At 40.2% G+C, this 22,280-nt stretch overlaps 1 protein-coding gene and 1 long non-coding RNA gene across 5 annotated transcripts in view; one reads left to right on the forward strand and one right to left on the reverse strand.

The window, feature by feature from the left end:
- The window catches only part of entpd5a (ectonucleoside triphosphate diphosphohydrolase 5a), a 52,105-nt gene that overhangs the window by 9,373 nt on the left and 20,452 nt on the right, over positions 1–22,280 (forward strand). For 3 of the 4 annotated variants that reach the window (XM_073039272.1, XM_073039273.1, XM_073039271.1), the window contains exons 5-8: positions 2,031–2,106; positions 7,169–7,204; positions 17,745–17,833; positions 21,139–21,218. In XM_073039272.1, the coding sequence (XP_072895373.1) occupies positions 2,031–2,106; positions 7,169–7,204; positions 17,745–17,833; positions 21,139–21,218 (281 nt within the window). The remainder of the gene's footprint in view (positions 1–2,030; positions 2,107–7,168; positions 7,205–17,744; positions 17,834–21,138; positions 21,219–22,280) is intronic. The other variant, XM_073039274.1, reaches the window with a different exon arrangement.
- Positions 1–22,280, reverse strand: part of LOC140724750 (uncharacterized) — a 43,815-nt gene that overhangs the window by 2,537 nt on the left and 18,998 nt on the right. The gene's annotated exons all lie outside the window — the stretch shown is intronic.

A 22,280-nucleotide genomic window follows, 5' to 3' on the forward strand; every position in this document is an offset into this window, starting at 1 on the left:
CCCAAGGGAAGTGGCAAAAGCAACATTTAAGAGATTTATATAGACACATGAACAGGCAGGGAATAGAGGGACAAGAACCTGGTGCAAGCAGATGGGATTAGTTTGCAGATGAGCTGATGATGTCTTTCTGGGGAGAAGGGCCTGTCCTGTGCAGCACTGCCATGAGTTCTAGATTCTATAAATTGGACATGGACAACTGTGGCAAGAAGCACTTATGGCAGAAAACAACCATCTCCAATAAGGGAATCTAGTCACCACGTCCAGCAAGGGTATCTATTGCCAAGCAAAGGCGTTACTGGCATTGAGTCCCACAGCTGACCTGCCACTGTTAACCATTTGAATCAACCATTTGCATGCCATAGTGATAAGAGCAAATCAGAGGCTAAGTATCCTGTGGTGAGTGAATCTCCTATTGACAGCACAAGTCTTTCTGCAATCTACAAGGCATAAATCACAAGTAGAGCCATTACCTCACAATGCCAGTGATCGAGGCTCAGTTTAGCTGGGTGTCGGGTTTCCTAACCAACAGGGCTCAGATAGTCAGGATGCACAACCACTCCTCCCTCCCCATTATCCTTAACACAGGAGATCCCCCCACCCCCGCCAACCAGGGCTGTATGCTGAGCCTGTTACTATACACTCTGCTCACACACGATTGCACGGCCAAACACCCAAGTAATCACATTGTCACGTTCACCGATGACACGACAGTGGTGGGGTTCATCACCAACAACAATAAGTCTGCCTTCAGAGGGGTGGTAGGAGAGTTCTTGGCCCGGTGCCAGGCAAATAACCAGGTCTTCCATGTGAACAAGACAAAGGAGGTGTTTATCAAATTCAGAAGAACTCGCAGCAGTCACACCCTCTTTACATTGGTGACAGAGCAGTGGAAACTGTGAGCAGTTTCAAACTGCCGGGAGTGCACATCTCACACAACCGCTCATGGTCCCAGAACACATCACACACAGTCAGGAAAGCTCACCAGTGCATCTGCTGTCTGATGAAAGCTGGGCTACATACATCCATACTCCTGTCATTTTACAGATGCACAGTGGAGAGCATCCTATCAAGTTACATGACTGCGTGGTACAGAAACTTCACTGCAGCAGACAGGAAGGCTCAACAACTGCTGGTCAAAATTGCCCGATGCGTCACAGGCACCAAGGACATGGATACAGAAAAGGGCCAGTAACATCAAGAAGGATCCCTCCCACCCACCCTGCCTGCTAATTGTCTATTTGTCTCACTCCCATCAGGGAGGAGGCTGTATAGTATCCACGTCAGAACTACCAGACTCAAAAAGTTACTTTCCCCAAGCAGTAAAGCTAGACAACACTTACATCCACGAACCCATCCTGCCACACCCCAGTATTTCATGATACTGTGCAGTGTGGAAGAACAGGAAGACTTTGGAATGTATGAATAGATATCCTTAAAGATAGCAATTGAGGATTTGAATGTATGCTGTGTTGATAGGTGTTGCTGGGATTATAAAATCTATGACGAAATATTGCATAAACTAGGGTTGTTTCAGAGGCAACTGAGGAGAGAGATAGATTGAATGTAACTGGTAGAAGAATTAAAGGGAAGATAAGGTAAAACGTTTCTACCCAGAGAATGGTGGTAGCGTTGAACTCGCTGCCTGAAAGACAGAAACAGTACTAGGTTGAAGACTCATAACCTGGAGGTTTCAGAATGTATGTGCCTTTTGGCCCACCATATCCGTGCCAACCTCTTCACCCATCCACACTAATCCAATTTTTTTTGCTATGAGAATGTATTCTTTTATGCCTTGCCTGTTTAAAAGTAGGTAAAGTGCTTGTCAATCGTACTAGTTGTATCTGACTCCACTACCTCTTGTGGTGAGTGTTCTAGAAACCGTCCACTCTCTGTGCAAAATGTTTCCCTCAAAACCCCTTCCTCTCACCTTCAACCTATGTCTCTGGTTTTTGATGCCCTGCCATGAGGGAACATTTTGCAGGGTATGAAGAAGAGTCGTATAAAATCCTAAGATTGTTTTTTCTGTCTAGATCCAGGAACTTTTTAAGGATTCCCCTTTCCTCGTTCCAGATGACTGTGTTAGTATAATGAACGGTACATATGAAGGTCAGTACCAAAATTCATGTATTCTGTTACAATGCAGCGGATATGTATCTGTAATAGGGATTAATGATGAAGTATCAACTGAAACTGAAAGAGTTCTTTGTGATTCATGTACAAGTTTAGTGAAGGGTGCAATAACAATGTTGCATAACAATAATCTCTAAATCACATTGTTGCTTAAATTATTTGCATTGTTTAAATTACTTGTGATATGTTAGGTTTTACATCTGTAATGGGCAAGAAACCACACCTTTTAAATGACTTGTTGGTTAAAATTTGTTTTCTGATCTTGTTTAAATTGAGTTCTAATGCATTGTTAGTGGAATTGTATCAAGGAGATCATTAGTTCCTTATACTTAAGCTTATTTTAAGATCTAGCATTTGGGCAAGCCAAAGGAGAACATTCTTCTCCTGACCTCTTCTACCATCACGGACCTGATTTGAGATATAAACTTCGTGCTTTGTTTGCAAATTGCAGGCTGAGGTCTCCTGACCTAATTGTTTCCTTGATGTTGTCTTGCCACAGCCGTGTGGGTGGTCTTTTAGCTCTCCATCCTCATTTTTCCTGCATCCATTTTGTTTTTCATCTGGTTCCTGGAGCACTTTAGTTTATAAGATTTTTTTTTAAGTAGCTCTGTTTCCCACATGTACATTGAAACATGAAGTAAAATGCCTTGTTTGCATCAGTGACTAGCACTGCCTGAAGCCAGTGTCAACATGCTTCTGGCGCCAACAGAGCATGCCCACAACTTGCCCTTACTAAACTGTACGGCTTTGGAATATGGGAGGAAACCAGAGCACCTGGAGGAAACCCACCACAGTTATAGGGAACACACACAAAATGCTGGAGGATCTGAGCGGGCCAGGCAGCATCTATGAAAAAGAGAACAGTTGACGTTTTGGGCCAAAACCCTTCAGCAGGAAAGCTGAAGGGAAACCATGCTGACTCCTTACAGACATGGCCAAAGTTGAACCCTGATTGCTGGTGTTGTAAAGTGTTATGTTAGCTACTGTGCCAGTGCCTTCTGATACAATGTAAGATTTGTTATTTCCCTATTACCAATACTCATGTGGCTCTTGTCACTCACAGTGCTGGACACATCCTTTCATGTAGTAATGTTAACATCAAGCTCTGGAACTGGTTGGTTAATTGTTTGTATAATATTTTTCTTGAGAAGAACTAATTGGTGACATTTCATTCATGGACTGCTTTGCTTTTGTGCATCTGACCTGTCTTTCTCCAGTCACTCATTTGTCTTTGGTGATGGGAAGATTCCAGCAATTTGAAACAAAAACCCTACCCCATTCTTTAGCTTCAAGTAAGGATGTGTGAGAAGAAGCAATGGAAAGATAAATAATGAGCAATGAATGAAAAATAAACATTCAAAGACACCTCTAGTTCCACACTGGGGTCTACTCCCAGCTCTCCTGATTCCTCTACTAACAATTTTGAGAGGATCTTTTTCTGAGAGATCCTCTTATCAAAAAGGCTCAGCAGAGGTTGTATTTCCTATGTCAACTCAGGAAGTACAACCTGCCTCAGGAGCTGCTGATTCAATTCTATTCAGGAATAATCCAGTCTGTTCTCTGTTCGTCCATCACTGTCTGGTTTGGATCAGCTACCAAACAAGACAAGAATAGACTCCAAAGAACCATCAGGGCCGCGGAAAGGATTATTGGTGTGAAGCTGCCCTCGATCCAGGACTTGTATGCACCTAGAGTCAGGAAGCGAGCAAGCAGCATTATTGTAGACCCATCACACCCTGGACATCACCTGTTCCAACTCCTTCCTTCTGGTAGGCGCTTTAGATCACTGTATGCCAGGACAAATAGGTACAAGAACAGTTTCTTTCCGTATGCCATCAGTCTTACGAACACTTGAATTTTAGTCTATTATAAATCAAGTCCACCTGTACATTCAATGAGGTGGACCTCATTGTATATAGTTTATGATTATTTGCACTATTGTTTTGTTTGCTTTTAATTCTGTACAGTGAGAGCTCAGGGAAACCGGCATCAAATTCCCTGTATGTGTCCTCATACTTGGCGATAATAAAGGATTCTGATTCTGATTCTGATTCTGAACTCCAGGCTTAGATAGGTTGAAATTCCCTCCCTTTGGAAGTATCTTAGAGCAGATTATTTCAGATCAGTCCAGTTTGGATTAATTTTATTACCACGTACAATGAAATGCATCACCTGTGTTAATAACCAATACAACCTAGGGATGTGCTGTGAGTAGCCCACAAGTGTGGCCACACATTCTAGCACCAACATAGCATGCTCACAATGTTCAGCATAACAATGCAAGCAACAGCAACAACAAATCCAGACAGCAAACCAAACCCCGTTCCTCCCACACACACAACCGTTCAACCCTGGGCCTCTGACTACCAGTGGACTCCCAGACTCGCAACATCAGCCCTCCGACTTCCCTAGTGGGCTCACAGAATCAGCGCTTCGATCCTCCATATAAATTCTATTCTCTGGTCACTGATTGCACAACCACCACGAATGGAACCAGATTGTTCACAAGTTGGTGTGTTACAATGCCTATAAAATGTATTCTCCACACCACCCCCCCCAGAGGTTTTCGTGTTTTATTCTTTTACAACATCGAATCACAGTGGATTTAATTTGGCATTTTTGAAACTGATCAACAGGAAAAGTACTATTCCCAGTTAGCTGGTTGAAGACATCATACAGAAGATTAGTAGACAAGAATTGCAGGGAAAGGAATATCTTCCTAATTAGAAGATATTTTATTAACTTTATGGGAATATGGTGAACATACTGCCTTTCCATTACCAATAATATTGACCTTGCCTCTGATAGCCACATCCTATAAAATTAATAAATAACTATTAAAATATATTTTAATTGGTGTCTTTTGTGTATATCTTACTTTTTGTACTAGTCTTTGTTTCATGAGTTCAGCCACCTGGGCTTCAAATTCTGAAACTACCTCCTTTAACTTCTCCTGCCTTAAAACTTTCTCTTTAACAATGATTTAGTAATTTCTCTTCATCTCAAGGCAAGGCTGTTCTGCGTATTTTGAAATTAATCACAAGGGATGGGATGGTGTTTCCTGTCTATGCTTTGAGTTTGGTCAAACTTTTCCATGACAGTTTTCTCCCTCTTGCCGTGTTAATCCACAGGATCTCAAATTCCTGCCGCTGTCTTTGAGTTCAAGGTCTCTGTATGTGCTTGAGCAGGTCGGTGGTAGGACGGAGCAGGGCTTATTTCAGCTGTTATTTTGTTGCTTCTCCCCTTCCGTGTTGTTGGGCCAAAGATTATGGACACCGGAATGTGTGACAACACTTGTGGGCTGCCCCCATCACATCATGGGGCTGAGTTCACTGTTAACACAGGCGATAAATTTCACAGTATGTTTCAATATACGTGTGATAAATTAATTTGAATGTGAACATCTTTAGCTTGCTGTTGATCCTTGTGCTCCATGTTTCTTCTTGGGTGCATATTGGCATGGTGCTGTTGTGATGATAAACTGGTATCATGGAATTTTAATCTCATTAAGGAATGGACCATGACCTGGGTCTTGTTCACTATTCTCATGTGAATAGAACCTTTGAGACTAAATAATTTGGAATGTCATAACTGAAATACAAAATATGTGTAGTTAAGGTGATTATCATTTCACAGGTTATTCTTGCAGAGGCTTATAGTAATGAACAGCAAACACATTAACTTCTATAAATCCTAAATGGACGTTGAACCTGTGAACACTACCTCACTTTTTAAATATATATTATTTCTGTTTTTGCACAATCTATTCAATATACATATACTGCAATTGATTTACTTATTTATTTATTATTATTTTTTTCTTTTTTCTTCTATATTATGTATTGCATTGAGCTGCTACTGCTAAGTTAACAAATTTCACGACAAATGCCGGTGACAATAAACCTGATTCTGATTCTAAATCACTGTTAAAATAATGTTCACTTGGACAAAGGAAGGCTAGCTATTTGGGTGGTTTCATACTTTTTTTTTGAGTTCAGTGATTGAGCCAAATTCATACCCTTGTCTTCATGTTCCATGCTTTAATAGAACTTCGTGTACTGGCACCGCCAAACACTGTCCTTCAGTTCCTCAATGATTGTTTTCATTACTTTGTTTATGAAAATGAACTTGGAATGGATTCCACTAAATACTGGCTTCAAACTTTGGATTAAATTACCGGTACTCTATCAGAGCTTTATGGTATCATGTAACACAGATCCTTTGAAGGAACAGGTCCATTGTTCTAATTCCCCACTCTTGCTGTGTAAATCTTTTTTTCTCTATCAAAAAGTGAACAATTTTTTGAGAATTAACTATTTGAATAATCCCTCTGTCATCAAATTTCTGAATGGACGCCATCCTTCATATTTGTATTCTAGATGACTGGAATTGATTTATTGTTGTCACACATACTGAGATACAGTGTTTTGTTTGCTTGCCTCCAGACATATCAAACCGTACATCAGTACATTGAGATAGTACAAAAGGGAAAGAAAAACAGAATGCAGAATAAAGTGTTACAGTTGTAAAGTGCAGTGCAGATAGACACAATACAAGGGCCATGACGAGGTAGACTGAGAGGTCAAGAGTTGATATTTAGCATATAATATTTTGAATGAAATGGATAGCTCCTCTCTTACCCACTTCCCCCACCCCTAACATTCTCGTTAATCATACTTATGGAAATTACGGGTGTACCTAACCTGGAGGGAAGTCTGGCCGAGGGTTCAATGGGACATTATAGAAAAGGAATTCTTCATAAGATCAAGAATGAGCTAAGTGCACTCTACAATTATATTAAATATTTACAGGTACTTAAATAAGTTAACGGCTGGTTCATGGCTCATAAAGGTATTGCCGCGTGAGGGGGAAGAAAAGACTATAGTAATCCAGTGTGTCCTGGACATGAATCGAAAGAAAAGACTGAACTGTCAGGGGTGGAGAACTGCTTTACGTTTTAAAGTTTGCCTGGTCTTTGAAAGCCACTTTAACGTGAATTTTGATTGTGCTGATTGTTCCATTTGGTTTATTTTTACAGGAATTTTAGCTTGGATCACAATAAACTTCTTGACTGGTATGCTTGCATTTTTTAAAAATATATCTTTATTTTCCTGTTGCAGTCATTGTTTTAACTACAGGGAATAATTCTGGCTTGGAATTTCTTTCTAGAAGTGTTTCAGCTTCTTTATTCTGTAATGTTTAGAATTACTGTTCATGGCTGTTTATTGCCATAAATCTATGAAATATTAATCTTTCACGATTTAGTAAAAGTAAAAAATGCAAATACCTGCAACTGATTTCCGACAGAAGTTTTATCAGTCTCCAAGCTTTGAGGACCACACAGTCCTTGTTAAATAATTGATTTTCTACATCAATATTCTGTACATCAGCATAAAGCACAGCAGGACACGCTGTCTTCTCATTGCTACCTTCAAGGAGGAGGTACAAGCACCTGCAGATGCACACTCAGCATTTTAGGAACAGCGCCTTTCCCTCTGCCATCAGATTTCTGAATGGACAATGAACCGATGTATACTCACTTCACTTTTTTTTCCTCCTTTTTGCTTTTTTGTTGCACCTCTTATTAAAAAAAATATGTATATACAGTGTGTAGATATGTATGTCTATATATGTATATATGTGTGCAAATAATATATGTATTTCTTATTGCAATTCATAGTTTTTCTTTTAGCAATATGTATTGCAATGTAGTGTTGCCACAAAAGAACAATTTTCACTACATATGTCAATGATATTAAATCTTATTCTGAATCTTCAGAAGATATGAATTCATTTTGTCCTTTCCCCATTTGTCATACATATTCTAGCACATGACCCAGTGCATTAGAACTCTGTAATCATGGCAGAATAGTGAATCGCAGAGAGGACAACAGCTTCCCGCCCCCCCCCTCCCCCACTGCTATTAGATTATTGAACTGACTTGAAAATCCCTAACATTACCTCTGTCTATATTGGGCTATATTTCTCTTCCTCCCTCTCAATTTGCAAGATGTCATTGTTTATTTTGATGTTTATTTTTGTGCCTGTGCAAGTTATGTATAGTTTATGTATACTTAATTTTACATTAATTTGTCATGTTTACAAATATGAAGTAATCTCTGGATTTAGCCTGAGTGTGATAGAGCTGTGGTATTCACTGCCACAAACAGCTGTGGATGCCTAGTCATTTTGCATATTTAAAGTGGAGGTTGATCAGTACAACATTAGTGAGGGCATCAAAATTACAGGGAGAAGGCAGAAATGGGTTGAGAAAGAAAATAAAGCAGGCATAATTGAATGGCAGACGGACTCTGTGGTCTGAATGATGCCACGTAGCTCTTTGGCTCATAGGGAGAATGAGGAGGTGATAGATAGGAGCTACAGGGAGGCAGGTAGCTGGGCGACTGTCAGGAGAGGGAAAGGAAATAGAAAGCCAGTGCAGAGTACCCCTGTGGCCGTTTCTCTGAGTAACAAGGGTACCAGTTTGGATGCTACTGGGGGGAGATGGTGGAATGACCTACTAGGGAAAAGCTGCAGCCACCAGGTTTCTGGCACTGAGTCAGGTTCTACAGCTCAGAATGGAAGGTGGGAGAAGAGGAGTGCAGTAGTGATGGGGGATTCCATGTCAGAGGAGTAGACAGGAGATTCTGCAGATGTGAAATAGACACCTGGGTGGTATTTTGCCTCCCAGGTGCCAAGGTCAGGGATGTCTCAGATCAGGTCCACAGCATTCTAAAGCAGCTGGATGTCATGATACATACACGACATAAGTAGGATGAGATCCTGGAGAAAGAATATATAGAGTTGGGTAGAAAGCTGAAAAGCAGGACCTCCACTGTGGTATTCTCTGCATTGCTACCTGTACCATTCACCAGTGAGGGTAAGAATAGCATGACTTGGCAGATGAGTGTGTGGCTGAGGAAATGGTGCAGGGGGCAGGTTTTCACATTGCTGGATTACTGGGATCTCTGCTGCGGAAAGTATGGTATGACCAGTACAAAAAAAAAGACAGGTTACACCTGAACTCAAAGGAGACCAATATCCTTGTGGGTGGGTTTGCTAGTGCTGTCGGGGAGGGTTTAAGCAGATTTGGTGAGGGAATGGGAACCAGAGTCATAGGGTTGAGGATGGGGCAGATAGTATACAAGTAGATGCGGTGTGTAGTTTAGAAAGAATAAGAACTTAACTTCCAACATGGGGACAAAATTGAAAAGGGTGATGAATACAGGACTGAAGATGTTAGATTTGAATGTACATTCTATACAGTGGTGCTAGAAAGTTTGTGAACCTGTAGAATTTTCTCCATTTCTGCATAAATATGACCTAAAATGTGATCAGATCTTTAAGTCCTAAAACTAGTTAAAGAGAACCCAGTTAAGTAAGTAACGCAAGAACATTATACTTATTTATTCATTGAGAAAAAATAGTCCAATATTACATGTATTTGTTGGAAAAAGTAGGTGAACCTTCGGGGTAATGCCTTCTACAAAAGCTGTTTTGAGTCAGGTGTTTTAATCAATTAGATGAGATTGGGGGTATGGGTTGTAGAGGTGCCCTGCCCTAAATTTAAAAAAAGACACAGGTTACTGACAGAGCCTGCTCTTCTCAAGAAAGATCTGTTCATGTGCACCATGCTTCATTCAAAACAATTTTCAAAGGCTCTTAGAAAAAGAATTACAGAAATGCAAGAAGCCGGAAAAAACTACAAAAACCTTTCTAAAGACCCGAGTGTTCATCAGTTCACAGTGAGAGAAATTGTCTACAAATGGTACAAACTTAATACAGTTGCTACTCTCACTAGGAGTGGGCATCCTGCAAAGATCACAGCAAAAGCACAATGTGTAATGCTGAAGGTGGTGAAAAAGAACCCAAGGGTAACAGCAAAAGACCTGCAGAAATCTCTAGAACTTGCTAAAGTCTCTGTTCATGTGTCCACTATAAGAAAAACACTGAACAAGAATGGTGTTCACGGAAGGACACCACAAAGGAAACCACTGCTCTCAAAAAGAAAAAACCATTGCTTCATGTTCCAAGTTTGCAAAATACCACCTGGGTACTCTACAGTGCTCTGGGACAATGTTCTGTGGACAGATGAGATAAAAGTTGAACTTTTTGGCAGAAATGCACATTTCTATATTTGGAGAAAAAAGGACCAACACCGAAACCTCATCCAACTGTGAAGCATGGTGGAAGGAGCATTATGGTTTGGGGCTGCTTTGCTGCCTCAGGGCTTGGACAGCTTGCAATTGTTAAGAGAACTAGGAATTCAAAATTGTATCAAGACATTTTACAGAAGAATGTCAGGGTAGCAGTCCATCACCTGAAGCTTAATAGAAGTTGGATAATGCAACAAGACAATGACCTGAAAGACAAGAGTAAATCAACAACAGAATGGTTTAAAAAGAGAGCATTTGTGTTTTGAATGGCCTAGTCAAAGTCTTGACCATAATCCTATAGAAATGCTGTAGAAAGATCTGAAGCAAGCAGTTCGTGCAAGAAAGCCCACCAATATCCCAGAGTGGAAACAATTGTGCAAGTGGAAATGGCCAAAAATTCCTCGTAGCCGATGTGCAGGACTGATCAACAGTTATCGGAAATGTTGGGTTGAAGTTATTGCTGTACAAGGGGGTCACATCAGTTTCTGAAAGCAAAGGTTTACTTTCCAACAAATGCATGTAATATGGGATCATTTTTGTCAATAAATAAATGAACAAATGTAATGTTTTTGTGTTATTTATTTATTTAGGTTCTCTTATTCTAGTTTTAGGACTTACATGAAGATCTGATCACACTTTAGGTCATTTTTATGAAGAAATTGTTATGTGTGCTGAACAAACCAGATGGAAATGGGGTCTAGAGCTGACTCCCCCCCCCCCCCCCGGGAACTATGCTGCTAATGAGAGAGAGAGAGAGAGATGAAGAACAGAGGTAGAGGCATCTGCTACAGATAAGAGAGAGAGAGACGAATGATTTATGTATTACGGTTTCTTCACTGATTATTTACCTTTTGCTACAAGGACACTACTTTGCTCGTTAACATTCTTGCTGAAACAGCAGGGAGTGGACTTGTTTGATGGACATGGACATGTGGAGTTGATGGATGGCTGATACCCCGTCAGTGGGGATAAAAGACGGATCTGGGGAGACACCCTCAGACACACCAGTGGACACTGAAAGAGTGTTGTGCACCCACAGGAAGGTGGAGGCCTGGAGAATCGGTCTGGAGCACGGTGGATGAAGGCAGACCAGTGGGGACTTGTGTGTGTGTCCGCCCTTGCCTGGGTGATGAGTCCATCACTGAAGAACGGTCCAGCCTGGAATGGAAGGGTCATAACTGATGACCCCAACGGTACAACGGAACAAGAAGATGACGGAAGGTTTGCCTGCTGCAGCTGCTCATCTCTCGCTCTCTCTCTCTCTCTCTCTCCAGCATTGCAACACAACAACAACTACCTCAGCATGATCTGAACTGAACTCGATATTCTCTTATGACAGTACATTTACCCCTAGACTTTGATAGAGCTTGTTTTTTACTGTTGATTATTATTCCTAAATTCTGTTTTTATTATTGCTGACCTGTTTTATATGTATATTGGCATTTTTGATACTGTATTGTTTAGTTTACTAATAAACACCTTTAGTTACAGTACCACCAGACTCCAACGTATCAGTCCATTTCTGCTGGTCTGTTAACCCAGTTACGGGGTATGTAATGAAATAGAATACAATATAGCTTTTTAAAGGTAACATGGTTGAGACCACTAGGAAGAAGGCAATTCTGGTTGGGTGTTGCATAATGAACCAGATTTGATAAGAGAACCCTTGGGAAGCAGTATCATAATATGATAGAATTCACACTGCAATTTGAAAGGGAAAGGCTAAAATTTGATGTATCAGTATTACAAAGGGAAATACAGAAGCATGAAAGAAGAGGTGGCCAAAGTTGAGTGGAAGGGAATATTGCTTTCTTGAATTGTCAGAAGGTCTTTGACAAAGTCATAGTCATAGAATAGTACAGCACAATACATCTTGCTCATGCCGGATTATTTGAACTACAAACTTCTGCCACATATGAGGCTGCTAAATACACTATATGTCAATGATTTGGATGACAGAACTGACAGCCTTGTAGCCAAGTTTGCGGATGATACAAAGATGGGGGGAGGTAGTGTTGAGGAAATGGGGAGTTTGCAGAAGGACCTAGACAGATTAGGAGAAAGGGCAAAGAAGTTTCAGATGGAATATAGTGTAGGGGAATGCATGGTCATGTACTTCGGTAGAAAGAAAAAAATGTAGACTATTTTCTAAATGGGGTGAAGTGCAAAGAAACTTGGGAGTCCTTGTGTAGGACTCCATAAAAGTTAAGTTGCAGGTTGAGTCAAGGGTAAGGAAGGCAAATGCAATGTTAGCATTCATTTCAAGAGGACTAGAATATAAAAGCAAGGATATTATGGTTAAGATTTGTAAGGCATTTAATTAGATCACACTTGGAGTATTGTGAACAATTCTGGGCCCCTTATCCAAGAAGGGATGCACTGGCATTGGAGAGAGTCCAGAGGAGGTTTCCAATAATGATCCTGGGATTGAAAAGTTTAATGTATGAGGAGTGTTTGATGGTTCTAAACCTGTATTCATTGGCGTTGAGAAGAATGGGTGGGTGGGGGAGGGGGGGCTCTTATTGAAACCTATCAAATATTGAAAGGCCTAGATAGAGTGGACATGGAGAGGATGTTTCCTTTTGTGGGGGAGTCTAGGAACAGAGTACACAGCCTCAGAACAGAAGAGCGTCTCTTTAGAACAGATGAAGAGGAATTTCTTGAACCAGAGAGTGGTGAATCTGTGGAATTCATTGCCACAGATGACTGTGGAAGCCTAGTCACTGGGTATATTTAAAGTGGAAATTGATAGGTTCTTGTTTAGTCAGGGCATCAAAGGTTATGGAGAGAAGGCAGGATAATGAGTTTGAATGTGATAATAGACAGGAAAATCTGCAGATGCTGGAAATCCAAGCAACATACACAAAATGCTGGAGGAACTCTGCAGGCCAAACAACATCTTTGGGGGGGGAGGAGGTAAATAGTTAACATTTCAGGCCAAGATCCTTCATGAAGGGTTTCAGCCAGAAACATCAATTGTTGAGTTCCTCCAGCATCTTGTGTGTATGCTGAGAGTGATAATAAATCGGCCCGAAACATCGACTGTTCATTTCCACAGATGCTGCCCGACCTGCTGAGTTCCTCCAGCATGTTGTGCGTGTTGCTTTGACCCCAGCATCTGCAGAGTATTTTGTGTTTGTGATAATAAGTCGGCCATGATTGAATGGTGGACTAGATTAAATGGTCTGATTGACCTAATTCTACTCCTTTGTCTTGTGGTCTAGAGATCTCTTCCCCTTTATCCTAAATCTTTATCCTCTGGTTTTATCTATCGCTGATATAGGGCAAAGTTTACTGTGGTCTCTCCTATCAATATCTCTAATTTTTTATAGGTCAATTTATGGAACGCTTTCGCGTAGAATCTTGTCTGCCTGAGATTTCTTCCAACCCCTCTTAACCTTTTTAATTTTCCTTTTTAAGCACCTCCGTATTCTTCTTATGCTCTTGTTATGAACCCCGTAACTGGGTCACTTACCAGCAAAGATAGAGAGGTCCGTTGAAGTCTGATGGTACCATTTTTAACAGTATTTATTAGTAAAAATACACAAAAATAATATCAATACAAACATACAGATAATATACGTCGTCAATACTAAATCTAAAAGTGCGGGTATAATAATAATCAATAAGAAATAAGCTCTATCATTGTCTAGGGGATAAATGTATTGTCCGATGGAAATATAAAAGTCACTCAGTTCATACAGGCTGCAGCCTTTGGTTGGAGTCAAGAGAGAGATTTTTAGAACTTGCCAGCTTTTCCTTTTTATGATTCCGATCCTTGGAGAGTTCCGTTGGTGTGACCTCTCCTTTAGCTAAAGCCGTTCTTCCGTGGTAAGGCCCCAATTCCCAGGCAAGGGAAAAGGACGCACGTGAGCCCCACCGGCTGTCGCTATTAAACGCTGTCACGGGATTTCTAGCGTTTCTCCTGGTGCACCTGAAGGGGTTGTTCTCCAGACCCTCTTTTATCCTTACTCACGGGGTCTCAGATGTCAATCAGGTTGGGATGATGCAATCCCTCAACCAGCCCACTCTGGTCATTCCCTGAGGGCTTCAATGAATAGTACAGTACTCAATACACAATTCCGTCTTCAAGAGACAATAGCCGTTATCAATGGTTTCGCCTTGATGAGGCCAGGGCACATTCCAAGCCTGTGTATTCTGGATGTCTCTCTCTCATTTCCTGGGTCCCAGACCCGAATTAATAGCGATCTTGCGATCCTCGAAAAGGAGGGGGCTACTTTGTACCCTTCGGCCCCTCAGAGTTGTGGCACATTCGTAACACTCTTAACAGGCCTCCTCTGTCAGTTGTTCCTATACCTGTTGTAGGCTTCTCTTTTTCCCTTTAATGGGGGGGGGGGGATATCAGAGGTAAGGTTTTTACAGTGATCAGTGCATGGAAAGCACGCAAGGGGTAGAGGCAGATACATTAGGGACACTTAAGAGATTCTTAGATAGGAACATGATTAATTTTTTTTAAAGGGAGACTATGTGGGAGGGAAAGGTTAGATTGATCTAGGAGTCAGTTGAAGTTCATCAGAAAATTGTGGGCCAAAGGACTTGTACTGTGTTTGACTGTTTGTTCTGTGCTCTATGTTCAATGGTTCTATTTAATATCAGATAATGTACACAATATACTACCTGAATCCTTGCTCTTCACAGACTTCCACAAAACAAAGAGAGAAAAACCCAAAGAATGATAGGTAGAAAAACATTAGAACCCCAAAACCCAGCTTCGTCTCTCCCATGCACAAGCAACAGCAAAAGCATTGACCCTCTCCTCCTCACCCCACTTGCTTCAGCAAAAGCATCAGACCACTACCTCCCACCAGCAAGCCCCCAGACACCCCAATTATCCAACCCTTAATGTTCAGGGTTCCGTGTACTTGTTACCTCTGAGATTTACCCGGCAGGAACACGTTGGCCTTAAACTTTTACCATTTCTTTTTTGAATGTCTCCCTCAATGCAAATGTACTTACAGTGCCTATAAAAAGTACTCACCCCCACCCCCACCCCCACCCCCAGAAGTTTTCATGTTCTGTTGTTTTACAACACTGAATCACAGTGGATTTAATTTGGCTTTTTTGACACCGATCAACAGAAAAAGTCTCTTTCGTGCCAGGGTGATCTACAGAGTGATCTAAATTACTTGCAAATATAAAACACAAAATAATTGATTGTATAAGTATTCACCCCCTTCAAGTCAGTATTTAGTAGATGCACCTTTAGCAGCAACTACAGCTCTGTCAGATTGTCTGGGGATCATGAGTGAATCCTTTTCAAGTTCAGCCACAAATTCTCAATTGGATTAAGGTCTGGACTCTGACTTGGCTACTCTAGGACATGGCGCTTTTTAAAAAAAAACCATTCCTGTGCAGATTTGGCTTTGTGCTTAGAGTCATTGTCTTGCTGGAAAACAAATCTCCCAAGTCATAGTTCTCTTGCAGACTGCATCAGGTTTTCCTCCAGGACTTCCCTGTATTTTGCTGCATTCATTTTGCCCTCTACCTTCAGACACATCCAGTGCCTGCTGCAATGAAGTATCCCCCACAGCATGATGCAGCCACCACCATGCTTCACGCTAGGGATAGTGTGTTTTTGATGATGATGTTTGGCTTACGCCAAACATAGCGTTTAGTCTGATAGCCAAAAAGCTCAATTTTGATGCCATCAGAACCTCCTTCCAGCTGACTTCAGAGTCTCCCACATGCCTTCTCACAAACTCTAGCTGAGATTTCATGTGAGTTTTTTTTAAAACAGTGGCTTTCTCTTTGCCATTCTCCCATAAAGCTGGTGAAGCACCCAGGCAACAGTTGTATGCGCAGTCTCTCCCATCTCAGACATTGAAGCTGGTAACTCCTCCAGAAATGTCATGGGTCTCTTGGTGACCTCCCTCACTAGTCATTCATAGTCTTGCATGGTCATTCAGTTTTTGAAGGTAGCCTGCTCTAGGCAGATTTACAGTTGTGCCATATTCTTTCCATTTATTGATCATTGATTTAACTATACTCCGATATTCAGTGACTTGGAAATGTTCTTGTGTCCATCTCCTGACCTGTGGTTTTCAACTCCTTTTCATGGAGTTGCTTGGAGTGTTCTTTTGTCTTTATGGTGTAGCTTTTGGCAGGATACTTACTTAACAGCAGTTGGACCTTCTAGATTGTAGTGTTTTTACTACAATCAATTGAAACACCTTGACTGCACACAGGTCTTCATTTAACTAATTAAATGACTTCTATAACAAATTGTCTACACCAGTGATGATTTAGTATGTCTTATTAAAAGCAGGGTGAATACTTATGCAATCAATTATTTTATGTTTTATATTTGTAATTAATTTAGATCACTTCATAGAGATCTATTTTCACTTTAACATGAAAGAGCCTTTTTCTTTTGATCAGTGTTTTAAAAAAGGCAAATTAATTCCACTGTGATTCAGTGTTGTAGAACAATAAAACATGAAAACTTCCAAGGGAGGTGAGTACTTTTTATGGGCTCTGTACTTGCAAGTAAATGCTCCCAATCCCCCTTTGATAATGAAATTGATCTTACCAAAATTTAAGACTTTTATTACTATCCTTTTCTGTAACTGCTTTAAATTATACAGATTTATCATTTATTTTTATTTCAGATTTATAACTTGTGCAGTATTTTAATTTTATTTTGTTCTAGAAAAAAAATACAAAGTTAAGAACAGATTACTGAAGTTTCATAAACATGGGTTTCTGCAGATGCAGAAAGGGTCTCGGCCTAAAACATTAACTGCTCATTCCTTTCCACAGATACTGTCTGACTTGCTGAGTTCCACCAGCATTTTGTGTGCATTGCTAAAGTTTCTTTTGGAAAATGCAGCTTCCAATCATGCCGAGACCCCATTCTTAAGTATTCCCACTTTCCTCTCCACTTGTAATAATTAAGGGACTCTTAATTATTGGTTTGACAGCGAAGAAAGAAGAATTTTCCAAGAGCGAAACCAGGAAATGTGTGTACAACAAGAGTGATTTATCAATTAGCTGAGTTGGTCTCTCAGCAACCTTATGAAACCTGTTATAGAAACATAGAAAATACGTGCAGGAGTAGGCCATTTGTCTAAAAAATCTAGACCTATATAGGGAACTCGTAATTTGCTTTAGTCCAAATGGCCCAGTGAGCCAAATGGCCTCTATTTCCAAAGTATGTTAGAAAAGGAAGATTTCTATCAGCGTCAACACGAGTGAATCTGCAGATGCTGGAAATAAATAAAAACACAAAATGCTGGCAGAACTCAGCAGGCCAGACAGCATCTATGGGAGGAGGTAGTGATGACGTTTCAGGCCGAAACCCTTCATCAGGAGTCAATGTCGTCACTACCTCCTCCCATAGATGCTGTCTGGCCTGCTGAGTTCTGCCAGCATTTTGTGTTTTTATTTCTATCAGCATTTTAGTATGGAAATGTGACTCTCTTTGCACGTTCTTTATAGGCCACTTATACAGTGCGAATGAAAACAGTGTTGGAATCCTGGACTTGGGAGGTGCTTCCACACAGATCACATTCCTTCCTCAGACTGAGGTATGAAAAATATCCAGGACGTAAATCTCAACCAGAAACTACACTCATTGAATCTACCATCTAATATAGTCCTGTTTTAATTACTTCATTCTCCCATCGTCCAACCTGAGTGGCAAATATATCTGGTATGATGGTGATTATTTTTAGTTGCTGAAATGTATGCCACCAGCATTCATAGAACATTAAAGCACAGTACAGACTCTTCTGTCCGTGATGTTATGCCAATCCTTAAACCTACTATAAGATCAATATAACCCCTCCCTCCTATGTTCTTGTGGGCAGGTGACAGAAGTATTTCAACAGAAATACAAGAGAACCATTTATCCCTTAGAGCCACTAGTCCTAGTTCTTAAATCATGTTTGACTTGTGGCATAACTCCATTTACTAGGCCTTGCCTTATCTTCCACATTGTCTGGTTAACCAAAGATCATTGTAAATCTGAGATTGAAAGGCACCTAAGGCTTAGCCATTTATAAAAGAGAGTTATGGACTTCTACCACCCTCTAAAAGTGTTACCCAATTTTACTCCTGAAAGGCCTGGCCCTAATTTTTAGAATTTCCTTTGGTCCTGGATTTTCCAATAATTGGAACTGAATTCTCTATATGATACTGCCTGTTCATTTTCTTTTTGCTTGACCTGTTAGTCATAAGATTTTCCAGATATAACTTTTGAATACCCTTGTATAGGTCTGGTAAATCTATGCTACACACTCCAAATTCAAAATATCCTTCCTTAAGGTTTATTGCTCATGTTATCACCTAACTACTACTTCATCTATGTTAGATCATTTCTATTCCTTTATATTCTGGTCCTCTGTATATAACGGCAACATTCCATTAACTTTAATTATTTTCTGTACCTTTCCTAATTAATTAAATGTCATGAGTCTGAGCTCTAAATTTACTCAGATTTACGTAATCTTTTTATCACTTCCTTCTTCATTAATATCCAAAGTAGACAACATCCTGCTACAGAGCTTACAGTTCTCTTTGTTTTACTGATCAATCTTTATCATTGCCCTCACAAATCCACATAGTAGTAAAACTATATATTGTGTCTGTTGACTTGTGCAGATTTACATATCTGTATTCTGTGTCCCAGTCGGGCTCTCCTATCTCATTCTGATCCTGCACTGATACCAGGTATGACTTTGGTCTTAAGTAGCCAAAAATTCCTTCCACTTTCACATAGCATAAGTACAAAGTTCATTGTTATCAAAGTATATATACTATACACAACCTTGAGATTTGTCTTCTTGCAGGCAGCCACAGAACAAAGAAACTCAATAGAGCCCATTAAAGAAACCAAAACAACAAAGATTATCAAACACTCAATGTGCGAGGGAAAAAAGAACAAATCGTGCAAACAACAAATAGCACACACAACATGAACTGCAGAGTCCCTAAAAATGAGTCCACAGCCACAGAGCCAGTTCAGCACTGAGACGAGTGCTGATAGTTGCAGAGTCAGTTCAGTGTAGAGGCGAATGAACTTTACAGAGTAATGAGTTGAATATTGGTTCATCCTTGGCCTTGATGCCTTGATATTTTTAATCTGGCGCAGCATTTAAATCGGTTCATTTCTCACTCATCGGCCCAGCCCCCACCTCTTTGATCTAGCCCCAAGTCCACTCCAGCAATGGCTGCTGCGGCCGTACCTTCAATCCTTGAGAGTCCAAGTTGCTGAAGCCTTCGGGATACCACAAAAACGTCAGGTTGTACAGATGGTTCAAAAGCACAACTCTCAAAGAGAAATTATAAGCTGTAGATTGCAGTGATCATAGTCCAGAAAAAGTGCAATTGATAGAATGTTCCCAATTTCCATTTCAGCTCAGACATCCCCCCCCCCCCCCCCGCCTCCAACAATTGGAGGATACAAGTTGGAGCATTACTCATCCAGTCAATCTTTGTGTCCACTAACACCCACATTCTGTTTGGTCATTCAACCCAGACTGCTATCTTATTGTGTGATTTGTATCTGTAGTCTTGTACAATTAGAGACAAGTAAAATTTTAAGCATATACCATTGTTAAATGAGAGACTGGCCATGATGTTGTATGCCCTTAGAGGTGACAGATTGTGAAATAAACTTTTCATCAGCTTTACCTCATTACTGAACTAAATGTCATCTAGATTTCATGCCCAAGTTTCTGAACAGGGCCTTATACACACAACTTCCTCAGTTTTAGAGGACAGTGCTAACAACTGAATAACTTTCTGTTAACCTAGCAGAAGGCTTTATTTCATTTCCCTGTAAAAATAACTCTCCCATCAGTTCAAATCACAATAACTTCTTTGGATGTCAAGTAATTCCATCTTTACCACATTTACTCAATGTCAAATCCTAATTTTTGTTTTCATTCCTTATCTTGGTCTTGTCACTGTACCATCCTGTATCTGTAACTCAAGGGTCTCAGCCCAAAACATTGACTGTTTTCATTTCCATAGATGCTGCCACGCCTGCTGAGTTCCTCCAGCACTGTGTGTGTGTATTTTTTGATTCAAACCTAGTCTTACACAGCTCAGACTTGGTGGGCCTCTTCCTGTCCTGTATTATATTGTCTTTAGTAGTCTATGCTGTTGGACATCAGTTCAGTTCAGTAAAATATATTAATGATAAGTGATCAGTTTGTGGAAATAATACACATTCCAAAGTACAGGCATGAGAGTATTAAGAAGGAAGGTTAAATAGCCATAGAACACTACAGCACAGAAACAAGCCTTTCAGTTCATCTATTCCATGTCGAGCTCTTAATCTGCCTGGTCCCATTTATCTGAACCCAGACCATAACCCTCCATATCCCTTCCATCCATGCGCCTATCCAAATTTCTCTTAAATGTTGAAATCAAACCTGCATCCACCACTCCCACACTCTCACCACCCTCTGGGTGAAGAAATTCCTCCACATGTTCCCTTAACCATGTCACCTTTCACTCTGAATCTATGACCTCTAGTTCTAGTCGCATCCAATCTCAGTAGAAATAACTTGCTTGCGTTTATCCCATCTATACCACTCATTAATTTGGTATACCTCTGTCAAATCTCCCCTCATTCTCCTACACTGGAGGGGATAAAATCCCAACCTATTCAATTTTTTCCTCTAACTCATGTCTTCAAGTCCTGGCAACATCCTTGTAAATGTTCTCTGCACTCTTTCAAACTTATTGATGTCTTTCTTGTGGGAAGATTACCAAAACTGTACATAGTGCTCCAGAGTAAGCCTGATCAACATCTAATATGTAACTTCATCATCACATTCCATCTTCTGTTTACAAGCTTTTTTTTTCTTTTTTATTCTTTCAGAGTACACTTCGTGCTGCCCCTGAAGAATATATCAATTCATTTGAAATGTTCAACACTTCCTACAAACTGTACAGCCACAGGTCTGATTCCTAACAATAGTCTTTCAATACCTGTACACTGGTTTCCATTGATAATTGCTTAGTGTTAAGTGTTGTATATTTGTTGAAGAAAGTTGATAGTTGTTCAAGTTCAAGGTAAGTCCAATGTTTTTCTGTTAATACAGAACTAAAAGTTGAAAGTCCATGATAATGTGTTTGAATCTGATTCAGTGTTTATTTTTAACTGCGTTAAAGGTGAAAGATATCATCATAGTTACGAATTTGACAATATTAACTTTTAATGAACAATGATGCTGGAAGTTTGTGAATCCTGTAGAATTTCCTCTCTTTATGCATAAGTATGACCTAAAATATGATCAGATCTTCACGCTAGTCCTAAAACTAAATGAAGAGAATCCAAATAAATAAATAACACAAAAAACACTATACTTGTTTACTTATTTATTGAGAAAGATTTTCCAATATTACATGCATTTGTTGGAAAAACTATGTGAACTTTTGCTTTCAGAAACTGATGTGATCCCCTTGTACGGCAATAACTTCAACCCAACATTTCCGATAACTGTTGATCAGTCCTGCATATCTTCTACAAGGAATTTTTAGCCATTTCCACTTGCACAGCTGCTTCCACTCTGGGATGTTGGTGGACTTCCTTGCATGAACTGCTTGCTTCAGATCTTTCCACAGCATTGCTATAGGATTATGGTCAAGACTTTGACTAGGCCATTCAAAACACAAATGCTCTCTTTTTAAACCATTCTGTTGTTGATTTACTCTTGTCTTTCAGATCATTGTCTTGTTGCATTATCCAACTTCTATTAAGCTTCAGGTGACGGACTGCTACCCTGACATTCTTCTGTAAAATGTCTTGATACAATTTTGAATTCCTTGTTCCCTCAACGATTGCAAGCTGTTCAGACCCTGAGGCAGCAAAGCAGCCTCAAACCATAATGCTCCTTCCACCATAGTACACAGTTGGGATGAGGTTTCGGTGTTGGTCTTTTTTCCTCCAAATATAGCAATGTGCATTTCTGCCAAAAAGTTCAACTTCTGTCTCATCTATCCACAGAACATTGTCCCAGA

This window comes from Hemitrygon akajei, chromosome 3, assembly GCF_048418815.1.
Source record: "Hemitrygon akajei chromosome 3, sHemAka1.3, whole genome shotgun sequence".
In the NCBI taxonomy this organism is placed as follows: Eukaryota; Metazoa; Chordata; class Chondrichthyes; order Myliobatiformes; family Dasyatidae; genus Hemitrygon; species Hemitrygon akajei.